Source organism: Tricharina praecox (assembly GCF_024521635.1).
Source record: "Tricharina praecox strain CBS 144465 chromosome Unknown BZA05scaffold_27, whole genome shotgun sequence".
Taxonomy (NCBI): domain Eukaryota; kingdom Fungi; phylum Ascomycota; class Pezizomycetes; order Pezizales; family Pyronemataceae; genus Tricharina; species Tricharina praecox.
Window position 1 is genome coordinate 451336 of NW_026250429.1, and position 12437 is coordinate 463772.

General features: G+C 53.9%; 2 protein-coding genes across 2 annotated transcripts; one reads left to right on the forward strand and one right to left on the reverse strand.

The window, feature by feature from the left end:
* Positions 1-1222: 1222 nt before the first annotated feature.
* BZA05DRAFT_150080 (T-complex protein 11-domain-containing protein) lies at positions 1223-3433 on the reverse strand. The gene is made up of 2 exons (XM_051478998.1): positions 2300-3433; positions 1223-2221 (listed from the first exon to the last, which is right to left on the reverse strand). The coding sequence occupies exons 1-2, from the start codon at positions 3347-3349 to the stop codon at positions 1439-1441; spliced, it is 1833 nt and encodes a 610-aa protein (XP_051336387.1). The 5' UTR covers positions 3350-3433; the 3' UTR covers positions 1223-1438.
* Positions 3434-9838: 6405 nt separating this feature from the next.
* BZA05DRAFT_408481 (uncharacterized protein) lies at positions 9839-10438 on the forward strand. Its single transcript, XM_051484713.1, has one exon. The coding sequence runs from the start codon at positions 9959-9961 to the stop codon at positions 10316-10318; it is 360 nt and encodes a 119-aa protein (XP_051336388.1). The 5' UTR covers positions 9839-9958; the 3' UTR covers positions 10319-10438.
* Positions 10439-12437: the final 1999 nt, after the last annotated feature.

Here is a 12437-nt window from a genome sequence, read left to right on the forward strand (position 1 = left end):
CCCAGTCACACAAAAGATTGCGGATCATCCCATCATGGTCCGCAGAGTACATGGGCCGTACATGGGCCGCGCGCGCCCGTTTGATTATTCGGTTCGGTTCCGAATTCGTTTGTCTGTCTGTCTGTCTGTCGCATCACCACCACCACCACCATCATCACAGGAAGTACGTCGAGTAGGTAGGTAAGGTAAGGTATTAGAGTAAAGTAAACGGGCTGACCACCGCTCTATTTACAACACAGTTCCGCGTCCGCGTCCATCCCTCCTCCCTCCCTCCCCCCGTCCCCGTCCCCATCATCGTCCTCCGCGCGCGCCCTCCCATTCTCCCGCTGTCCCGATCTCCAAGCAAGCAACCAAAGCCATGTGCATGTGCAGGTAGTATCCACCGAAATAAAAAAATAAACAAAGGAAAAAGGAAAAAAAACAGCAATGCAAACAAACACAAAAAAATAAACGAAAACGCAAATAAAGTAGACAAAACAAACACACACACACACACACACACACACGCACGGGTTGGGAATGGAATGAGGAACACACACACACACACACACACACGCACGGGTTGGGAATGGAATGAGGAACACAAACACAAAGAGGGAGCAACAACAACAAAAGCCAAAGTCAAAGATTAAAGATCAAAGATTCAAAGGTTCAAAGTACACCGAGAAGGCAAGGTAAGGTAAAGTAAAGTAGAGGTCAAAATAATGAAGGGCCGAGTGATGAATGGATGGCATTTTTAACCTTCCACGCCCCACGCCGCCGCCGATTCTCTCCCCAATGACCAACGAAAAAATGCAAAAAATAGTAAAAAAATAAATAAACCACAAAACCAAAACCACAAAATGAACTTTGAGAAGCACTTCCTGAAGAACAACAACTGCCTCTATGTAATGGACGCCCCCCAAAACAAAAACAAAACTTGGAAAAACCACAAAACAAAAAAAAAAACACAACGAAAAGCAAAAAAAAGGAAACAAAAAAAGGAAATACCAAAAATCCGGATATAATAAAACACAAAAAAAACCCGAAAAACAAACCCCACCCCTAAAGCAAGCAAGACGAGAGACCAAATTTACGATTCTAGGAAAACAAAAACAAAAACATAACACAACATGCAAACAGTGTGTGTGTGTGTGTGTGCGTGTGGTGTGTGTGTGTATGTTTGTGTGTGTGGTGTGCGTGTGGTGGTATACTTATGGCAATAGGTAGAGGCGGGTCCAATAAAAAACAAAAATAAAAACTGGTAGGGTGATAGCAAGATGACGTCCAGACCGCGCGCACATTATAGATGGAGGAGGTGGTGGAGGATGGTGGTGGTAGTGGTGGAGGGTGGAGTATGGTGGTGGTAGTGGTGGAGGGTGGAGGAGGCGTGGTAGTGGACGTGGTCCGGTCCGGATAGAAGAGTATCGAAAAGAAAGGAGGCAATCGACGCGAAATCTCACGAGCTGGCGGCATAGAGTTTGCCAAATATCCTCCAGTGCAGAAAGGCGATGTGAGCTATCCGCTGCGCGATCGAAGCCAGTTCCACAGACGAACCGGTAAGATCTGCCGCCTGCAATATCGGGGAGGTCGATAGCGACGACCAGCTCTTCATCACCTGCTGGACGAGTGTGGTGACGTCCTTGACGACGCCCACCTCTACGTGGACGTATATCGACGAATCGACGCGCAGGTGCTTCTGGAACCAGTTCTCGGCCATCTTGACTGTCGAGGCGTCGACGAGACCCGTGTTCCCGCTGAACTCGAAGGCAGCCTGTGCGAGGTGTAGTGCCACCGCGTTGCTGCCCTTCACCCAGCGATACGGTCCCTCCTCTTCGCTGAGGATGGCCAGCAGCTTCGCGCGCAGGTTGTCGACGGTTGCCGCGTCCATGTCGCGCTTGCAGTTGAACTGGTGCAGTAATTGCCGGAAAAACAGCAGCGCGAGCTTGAGACACGTCGCCTCACGGATGTCGTCCCTGATGGCATCTAACCGCTCAAAGTCGAATGTGAAGGTAGCCGGATAAGCCGAGTATTTCGATGGCGATAACATCTCGGTGGTAGCGCGGATGAACGAGTTGTACGGATCCGTGCTGTCCTTGATGGCGTTTTGGAACCATATCCTCGGCTCCCTCATATCCAGACGCCCCGACTCAATTCGCTCCTGAAAGTATCCTTGCTCAAAGTGAACGGCCGTGGAGACGAGATGTGGTCGCAGTGTTCGGATCTGGTGATTTGCGACGTCCTGGATGGAAGGTTAGCATAAACTAAGAAAGAAAAAAAGGGTACTCGGCAACCTTGTTGCGATAGAGTGGAGACTTACGAGCTTCATCGCCTCCAGGATACCAAACACCATCTTCAGCCCGTCGCGCAATGCCCACGTCTTGCCGTTGTCGACTCCGAATGCCACCTGGGCAACCATCTGTTCGACCCATTGGTCCCTCATCGGCGCGCAATGCGCCTTCAACACGCCCGCCAACCACTCCGACAGCTTCTTAAAGTCCAGCACACCGTACTCCAGCTGCTGCTTCAATAACCCCTCATCCAGCGCCGCCTCGACGTCGTCCCTGTCGCTCTTGGGCACCAATGTCGACAGTATCTCCTTCATGGTCTTGAACAGTGTGAGCAGCTTGACGGCCATCCCAGCCACCCTTGTCTGCCGGTTCCTCACGTTGGCAAAGAGCATGTCGCACTCGTGCAGCACCTGCTTCCAGTAGATGTCGGCCTGCTCCCGCTTCTTCCTCCCCCGACTGCCATCCAGATTCGGTCTGAAATGCAGCTGCGCGTCGAACACGACGTCGTGCCTCAACTTTGGATTCCGGTAGATCTCGCTCAGATCCAGCTCGCGTAACGTGTGCAGAGTGACGGGTGGCAGATGTTGCTGCACGCTGTCCTGCGCCCTCCTCCTCTTCCTTCCGAATGTAGGGGGTAGCGATCTCGACCGCCCGAGGGGCTTGGATGGGAGGTGACTCGACAATCGGTCCGCGACCGAATCGGACGGCGCCGACGACTCGGAGCCCGAAGATGGAGACAAAGGAGGTGTGTTATTGTTGCTGGCGGCAGTGATAGGGGGCGGCGTGGATTCGTCCACTCGCAGACGCTTGGGCTTGATGTCGGATGTGGGTTTCGAGTCGTTCGAGCGTTTTGTCGGCGCAGGACTTGGGACCGACGACTGATGGTATCCGTATCCAGGGGTTGAAGTGCCCGACGCAACACCACCAACATGCCCGGAATCAGGTATCTCGATGGTCTGGGGGGCTGTTGTGCTCGTGCTGGCCTCGTATTCACCGTCTGCTGGTGCCTGGAAGTGAATGGACGGCTGTCTCTCATGACCGGCGTGGCCGCGAGGATGGCTCGAATCTATGGGGTCCATTTGGGCCGGAATATGAAAGCCTATGGGGAAGGGGGGTTTCTTCTTCTTTTCTTTCCGAGTCGAAGTAAATAAGGGAGGGAACAGGTCACGTCCAACAAAGACCAGCCGAAGGAGGGATGAAAGAAGGTGGCGCTCCTTTTTGTCGAGAAGTTATTATTATTATGGTTGACTACTTTGGGCCGAGTTGGGAGGAGCTATTGTTATTGTTGTTGTTGTCGATGTTGTTCGCGTGGTGTACTGGATCGGCTTGGGAGGTGTCGAGCTTGCTGGAGCTAGGTAGGTTGTATATGTTCTTCCACGTTGGTTCGAAAGGGGCTCGAGATGTCGACGAGGTGGTGGTTGGGTATTGCTGGAGGATGACAATGGGCAATACAGCTGACAGGGAGGGTGTTGAGGTGAGATTGGGAAGAAGAATAAGGCGGACAAGAAGAGCAATCGTAAACGAAGGAGGTGGGGCGGGGATGATAAGTATTTATGAGAAGGGGCGAGGAAGTTGGGGCCAAGTGAGTGAGGTTTCTGGAGGCAATTTTTTATGGGGAGCGAACAGTTGGGGGAGAGCGGAAGAGGAACTTGTAGATGGATGGATGGGAACGCAACTAGAGTACTCTTACTAGCAGAGTTGCGTTCGTTCGGGAAGCGGGTCTGACAAGGGAGGGATTTACCTATATATTTTTTGTTTATTTGTTTTTTCTGCGTGTGGATGGCGAATTTAGCGGCGCAGGTAGCTGATTTGGTTGGGGTTTTGGGTTGGGGTTTGGGTTGGGGGGGATGGATGGGTGTGGGTTTGGGTTTGGGTTGGGGGAGGGGGGGGACGTATAGGCAGGTAAGCAATGGTACATAGAGTACCGTAGACGATTGCAGGAGAGCGGATGGAGAGTTTGTGTTTTGGAATTCCCTGTGGCGCGCGAATTGGGGGGGGAGGTTTGAGGGCGAAGTACTCTAGGTACTCTACCGTAGCAGAGTCAAAAGAGGAGGAGGACCGAGTAGCGGCAGGAGCTACTCTAGGAAGCAGAGCTAGGAGTCGGGAGCGGCCCATGGGAGAGGATGAGAGGGAGGGTGCGTCGAGTGGAGTGGCGGGGGGGACGGACGGTAGGAGGTCGATTCCGTTGCTAGGGAGCGGCGGAGGCGCGAACGGGGAGAGGCCTGGTGGTGAAGGAGTGGCCGAGGAAGCTGAGGAATCCAAAGAGGCGCGAACGGCGAGGCATGGAGTCGGTGGTGGTGGTGGTGATATTGGTGGTGATATTGGTGGTGATATTGGTGGTGGTGATATTGGTGAGTGAGACCGAGAAGCTGAAGAATCTCTAGAGGCGCGCTCGAACTCGGGTTCGTCTCTGAAGCTGAAGACTCCTCTCCCCTTCCTTCAGAAGCGCGCTGGAGCTCGAGCTCGAGCTCGTCTTTCTGCCCCCGTGTCCGTCGCATCACGTAAGTGAGGTCAGAGGTACGTTACGTAGGGTACGGTACACACGGAACATACGGAACATACGGTACATATCCGCAGTCCACGGCACGGCATGGTAGAATATACCTACTGTATCTACTGTAACCGTGAAACTTGCCGACTACATACGGTACGGTAGGTTCGGTACACAACCTACTCTCTGGCACACGGGCGTTACGCAGAATCGAGCGTTGGGAAAATCCGAAAATTCGTTGTGGGCACGCAATTCTTTCTTCACCTCGGTGCGCCAGCCAGGACCTTCTCCGTCCACGGCGGCCACCACTCGGCCACTAACCACGACGATAGCCTGGATAACCTACATGCGATACGATACGATACGACGGGGAGGGGACGGCTTTGCCGCTGCAAGTGGTGCAGAGTGACATTTATGTGTGGTACATACGATAGGTACCTATTACCTATAACTACCATACCATTACCATACAATTGCTAGAGTCACTAGAGTAATCACGGTATATCGCAGTTCAGTTCGCGTTCGCATATCCACGCGTCGTCGTTCGTTCGCTCGTTCGTTCGCTCGTTCCTAGTCGGCTATGTACCAAGCAAGCAAGCACTTTCCTGGTCACCCTTGACCGTTGCAGCCACACCCTCCCTCCCTCCATCCCTCTCTACATAGAGTACATACCAACACCGTAGAGCAGCGGCGTGCATTGTACCTACATCTGGGTATACCTACCCTACTACCGGTACGTATACTCTACACCTGGGTACCGGTATGTACACGGTTGAGTATACGGTAGTAGTGGACACTTTCCTTTTGCCTTTCCTTTGCTTTTGGCCCACGCTGGACTGCACTGGACTGCACTGGGCGATCGATGATACTCGCTCTACATACTACATACCGACATCGTACGTGCTCATCCAGCCAGACAGAAAAGACAATACAAGACAAGACAAGGGATTGCGTATGTGCTCATGTAGGCAGTTGGCACAGTTCAGTGCGAACGGAGGAAGCAAGCACGCAAGGCAAGGCATCGCATGGCCGTATGTATGAGTGCTGTCTGGCTGGCACGAGTCGGGAAGGGAAGAGACGATGGACATGAAGCTGAAGCTGAGGCAGAGGCAGAGGCAGAGGCAGAGGCAGAGGCAGAGGCAGAGGCAGAGGCAGGTGCAGAAGATGACGATGACGCAGGACGCAGGCAGAGCAGAGCAGGACAGAGCAGGACAGGACAGAAGGCATGGGATATATGGGCCGTTCGGTTCCGCCTCGAGCTTTCGGTATGTACATACGGACGGACAGCCAGGTCTCAGACTTTCAGTCCGACGGCGGCGACCGACAGCGGCAGACCGGTCGGGCGGTCAATCTCCAGCCGCAACCATGGCCACGTCCTTCCCTGGGTACTTCCTCGCAATCAGACAATGCACGGAAGCCTGAGGGGAAGCATGCAAGCAGGGAAGGGGCGCGGGAGGGACGGGAAGGTCGGAAGGAAGGATGGAAGGTAGAGGGAAGGAAGGATGGAAGGTAGAAGGAAGGGAGGACGAAGGAAGGAAGGAAGGACGGAAGAAGGCGTCTATGTTGTGGATACGCATCGGTACGTGATAAAGGCACCACTACTCTACTATACACGAGCACTTACCTGATACATGTGTGATGATGATGATGATCGTATGCTAGTATGCGCCAAAGTGCCTTCATTCATTCATGCTCGCCCCACCTGCCGAATCGTCTGGAACGGATAATTACCTACTCGAGTGAGCATGCATACGTACTTGCCAGTTTCCCCATGTACTACGTACATACTAATGTTTTGTGGATATATAAGGTAGATATCATCATCGTCGTCGTTCGAGTCCTATGTAGGTACCGTCCCAGCTTCACTTTGAAGTTCGTCCCATCTACGGGTCTACTCCCTTAGGTACCTTCCTACCATACTCTACCTGCTCCGTCAGAGATACGGATGCGTTCGCAACCGGACCAGTAGGCGGTCAGCCCACGGTCAGCAGCAGCTGCTGTTACTGCTGGTGGAAATGCAACGCCCCGGTCATTAACCTTCACCACGGCATAACGAGAGCAGTCGTGGACAGAATTATAGAGTAGTACCAGGTACTTGTTACTTGTTACCTAGTAGAGGATACCTGAGCGTGCACACACACACATGCTCACACACGCACCCACTCCGGGCGGAACTACTTGCCTAGCATATCTACCTGAGCACACACACACACTTTCTCTCTCTCTTTCTCTTCAGGCGGACGGACGGATGCGTACCTACTGGAGTTACGGTCGATATCATATCATGGCAAGGGTGCCTCATGGGGTACGGACGGCCATGGGCACATCACACACACGGGGGGCAAGGATGCAGTCTGTGGGTAGAGTTTGTATGTACCTAGCGGATGGGTCCCCACGGTTCGAGTTCCAGTGAGACGGACCAGGTGAGACATCGCCCATGCAAACCAGAGCAGATATGTTAAGCCCGAACCGCACCGCACCGTACCGCACCGCGCTGCACTGGACGCAGGCAACCTTGCGCTGCAGCCTGCAGACAGGCAGTGGTGGCATAGAATCGCATAGCATAGGCTCGCCCCTAGGTCGCGGGGCCGTCACTCGATTGCTATCCTCCTTCTCCTCCTCCTCGTCTTCCTCTTCCCTCGATGGGATCGATCTGCGCATTGCCTGCCTGCCCTGGCCCGCCGCCCCCGCCTACACGGGTTTTATGTGTGTGTGTGGTGTGTGGTGTGTGGTGTCTGCGTCTGCGTAAACGGCAACGGCAATCACAAGCCTACGGTAACCAAGCAGGTGGTGGTTGCTAGTAGAGTAGAGTACCGAAGTGATCTCAATTCGGTGCACAGAGTCGCACAGTCAGTCATGGACCAAACGCCCCGTCCGAAATCCCCTATTATTCGATCGTGATCCTGATCCTGATCCTGCCTATTATTATATCCCCCTCCCCACCCCCCCCCCACCCCCCACCCCCCACTGCTGCCCCCAGTCGTTCGTGCCATGCCTCGTCGGCAGTATTTGCGCCTCCAGCTTCCCTCCTGCCTCCTCCCCCCCAGCCCTTTCCCGCACCCATAGCTCTCTAGAGATCCAGATATCCTATCAATCGTCCGAACTCATCTTGGCCCCATCTCAGGCCTGCAACCTGCTACTCGCTACTCGCTACCTACTTGCTGCTTTGAGCCCGTTGGCGAACCATCCGCATAAAGATTCCCGGTCACCCACCACTACATCCACCACCTCCACCACCACCACCATTACCACCACCAACAACAACACCCCTCACCACCTCCTTCACCATCACCTCCACCACCATCACTACCAACACCTCCAACACAACCACCCCCCACCATCGCGGCCACCACCGCAGCAGTAACTCGCAGGAAAAAAAAGAAATTCCGACGTCTGCTGCTGCTGCCGATGTGCCCCATCGCAGCGGCGGCGGCGGTCCAGCCGTGCAGCAATCCGTATATCTCTTTTCCGTATCCCGGATAGAGTGGATGTGCGAATGAGCAATGTCGCGCCCTTTCATAAACAGCCAGATTTCAAGTATCCCCATCCCATCCAACCCCGTTGTCTCATTTCTTCGAGACCTGCGCCGGCCCGGTCTTCCCCCTCTGATTAACTTGCTCCCCCCTCCCCCCCTCCCCTCCATTTCTTTGATATTGTTTGTTTCCCACGGCTGTTCCATCGAGGCCACACATACACACATGCATACATACTTTAAGTACTTGCTCACTCTGACGAACGACAATATTGCAATCACGTTCGTTCGGTGCGTGAGCTTTCTCTGTCCTCCTTCCCGCACTCGTCAGCAGCGGCAGCAGCAAACGTTAACCTTCGCCATGTCTCTCAGTTCCCGCTTCCGGTTCCCGTGGAACGGACGGGAATCGTACGCTTGTTCGCCCGTCACAAAATCTCTCCTGCTTCTGAGCAAGGACAGGGCTGGTTAGGAAAGGATAAAAAATACCTACCCTGAAGGAAGAAGATTCACACAAAAAGAAAAGAAAAAAAAAAGGGAAAATTTCTTCACGCTTCATGATCAAACGTTACGATGACCGGCGGCGATTCAGGCTTTTCCGATCGTCCGTACGTTCGTTCGTTCGCTCTTTCGTTCGTTCGCTCTTTCGTTCGTTCGCTCTCAACTGCGCCCGCCGGCGCCGGGGTAGGCATCGTGCTTCCTTCTGCGTGGCAGTACGGGCGTGTACGAGTACATACATCTGCAGTAGAGTAGGTACTTTCTGCTCCTACTGGCTGTACCATATCTTGGCCACGCCGCCACGGCCATCATCACAACAACCCCGGTGGCGCAGGTCCTCTCCCGACGAATCTCCTGGCGGACTGGACTCGAGGCCTGACACCGGATAGGTATCGTCTTTTCACCCGTGGCCACACCAGCACCAGCAGCAACACCAGCAGCACCACTGCCACTGCCATCGGTCAGACTGGAGCATCCGAGCAAGCATGCTCGATATGTCTCGAGTTGCAGCGATGGCCGGTACGTGGGGCACAGCAGTTGGACAAGGTTGAGTGGACGTATGTATGTACAGCCACCACCACCACCACCACCGCCGACCGAGTTTCGCTGGTTGGATCACATGCACCGACAGCCCATCACATCCAGCGCTCAACGGCGGGTTCCCTGTCGATCCAGAAGGAGTGCGTTCCATGGTTCCGACCAAGCCGCAAATCATAAAGTATCGACAAGTCACCCAATTTCAGTGGCCCCGGTCGATTGGCTGGGAATTTTCCCAGTACTCTACCCTACGGTGGTTGTAGGGTAGTTGGAGCACATTCGGACCCGCTCTGTTTGAAGCAACGCACTTTGGCAGTACTGGCTTGCTGGCTGACTGGCTGGCTCGCTGACTGGCACCATGGCCGCAGGAAAAGATTCTAGTAGCTGGGCGTCGGCGGCGGCGAACACCGAGTCAACAACCATAACCCGCATGATTGCGCTGTGGCTTCTTCTCCTTCTCCTTCTTCTTCTTCTTCTTCTTCTTCTTCTTCTTCTGCTTCATCTGCAAAGATGAGTGTCATCGCTGCTAGGAGGAGGTGGCTAGGTATGTACCTATTGCGTGGTGCATCATGTAGGTGGGGTCTGCGTGGCTGGCTGGTTGATGACTGGCTGACTGACTGGCTGACTGACTGACTGAGTGGCTGGCTGGCTTGCTGGCTGGCCGGTACGTACACGCTCGTGCATCGGACTGATATGTACGAGTACACGGCAGCACCAGTAGCCTGCCTGGCTGTCCTATCGTTATGTGCAGCAGCTGCCGCCCGGTTGTCCGATCAGCGCGGCTTTCCGCACAGAGAAAGTCACGTATGTACTTACACAGGTACATGCCCGCGCAGAACGAAAAACAGAGTTTCCCGTAACACTGCAACTGCAACCGCAACCGTGCCACCGGGCGGAAGGTTATGCGCATGGCCCGGACCATGCTGCGAACTCTCTCTCTGTCTTTTTTTACTTTCTTTTTTTTCTTTTCGGCTGCCGCCCAGTGCCACCTACACCGACGGCATCCTTCCTCCCGATCCAACGTCACGTCGTCGTATGTCTCTCGGACGCTGATTCTCGCCCACCCGCGATAGCCCAAAGGCTAATAAAAGAGTGTACATACCTACCTCATACCCACATACATACGGCTGCCGCCTGCTTGCTGCTGCTGCTGCTGCTGCTGCTGCTGCTGCTCTTTGCCTCTACATATACACACGCAAGAAGGCTGGGCTGTCGGCAGTTGGAACCTTCTCCCCGGGTAGCTAGGGAGCGGCTTTGCTGGCAAGTTTGCAGCAGAAGCACCAGCAGCAGCAGGAACTATACTCGCCTACATACATCCTCACCACCCAGCACAACCCACAACCAGCAAAACTAGCACAACCAACACAACAATGCGCGCCGCTGGCTGGTGTGGTGCTGCTGCTGGTGGTGCTGGTGCTGGTGGTGCTGGTGTCTGCTCCCTCGCACTCCGTTGGGGCGGCCACTACATATAGCATACCGTAGTAAAAGCACGCTGTTTGCGCGCACATACGGTATGAGGGTGGACACCGGCCGGCCAATGTGCTCTGTCGCCCCCCATCCCCTTCCTCCCCGAGACCGACCGTTGGAGGACAGGGGAATGGAGGGAACGGGGGTGGGAACGGGGGATGTTCGAATCGTATCATTGGGTTCGTTAGCGGCTCCGATACGATGCGATAAAGTATCCGTAGTGTGCTTACATAGTTACCATAGCTAAGTTACCATAACATCCATAACATACTACCTATAGCTACATACGCTCTTGGTTACCTCCATGTTGGACACGTTATGAGCACGAGGTTGCGTTCAGCCACAGGCGTCACAGGCGTGCGCGGTGGGCTGGTTCATTCCATCCTTTCCATCCAGATTCCATTCCATCCATCCCAGCTGTCATTGGCTGCCCCATTCGAGCGCATGGTGCGTATGGTGCGGCGCGTCCGTCTGTGCTGGCGGAGAAAGCAGCGTGGAGTAAAGTCCCCCGGCGCACCAACTGCGTATGTGAGCATACATAGCCCGGCGTTCATTATTCATCCGCATCCCCTCGTGATTCGTGATTCGTGATTCATGATTCATGAAACTTATTCTCGTCCGTAGATAGAGACTCGAACTCTACTCTATCCGAAGCACTGCAGGCGGCCTGGGTAATCAATTATCAATTATCAATCAGTCAATCAATCAATCAGTCAATCGATGGATCAATTAATAGCCGTGGCACCGTCGTGTTGGAACTTGGAACAACCTTTTTATTTGGAGAGTCCGTCGTCGAAAAGAAAAAGAATAGATGAAGAAGAAAACAAAAGAAGAAGAAAAACATCGTCTAGCTCCCCCATCACGCCCGCTAACCAAGTAAGAAGCAAGTAATATCGTGATCCTCGATCCTCGTTCGCCTACACACGACCTCAACTTACGATACTAGTTAGCTAGAGTAGAGTAGAGTTAAGTAGAGTTGAGTAGAAGAGCGCGTGCAACCGCAACACCGCCGCAACACCACCACAACACCATCACCACAACGCCAACTCGATCGCCGACGCCGACGCCAGCGCCAACGCCAGCGCCAACGCCAAGAATCTGAGATTCAGATGCATCTGCATGCGTGCATGGGTGGGGGATCACGTTTATGTAGACTACCTATTTTACTATGTATGTTCCTAGATATGTCATAGAGTTTCTACTCCACCTACATATCGCGAGTAACATGAGCGAGAGCGAGAGCGATTACCTAGAGTTGAGTCGAGTGAACTTTGGAGTCGAGCAGAGTCGAGTCGAAGCTGTCCGTGGCCTATGGGCACTGGGAACTTCATTCGAACGCTCAATGCTCAATGCTCATGGCGACTCTTGAGCTGTGGTCGGCCCGGGGGGATGGGGATGGCGGTGGACTTGTGGCTTCCCGAGGGCGGAGATTGGTACCTTATGTGATGGTATGATGGTATACATATGATGGCATTCTCCCTCCCTCACTCTCTCCATCCCTCCTTCCTTCTCTCCCTCCACCGCAACAGAGGATGATCAATTACCTATGCTACCGCTCCGAACTCCGAACTTTGAAGATATCGAATCGGACTGACGGACTGACTGACAGACTGATGGACGGGACGGACTGACGGACTGACGGACGGGACGGCCGGCTGTTCCCCGCTGGTACGATTGGTGCGATTCGTACCCAAATACCCAAGTA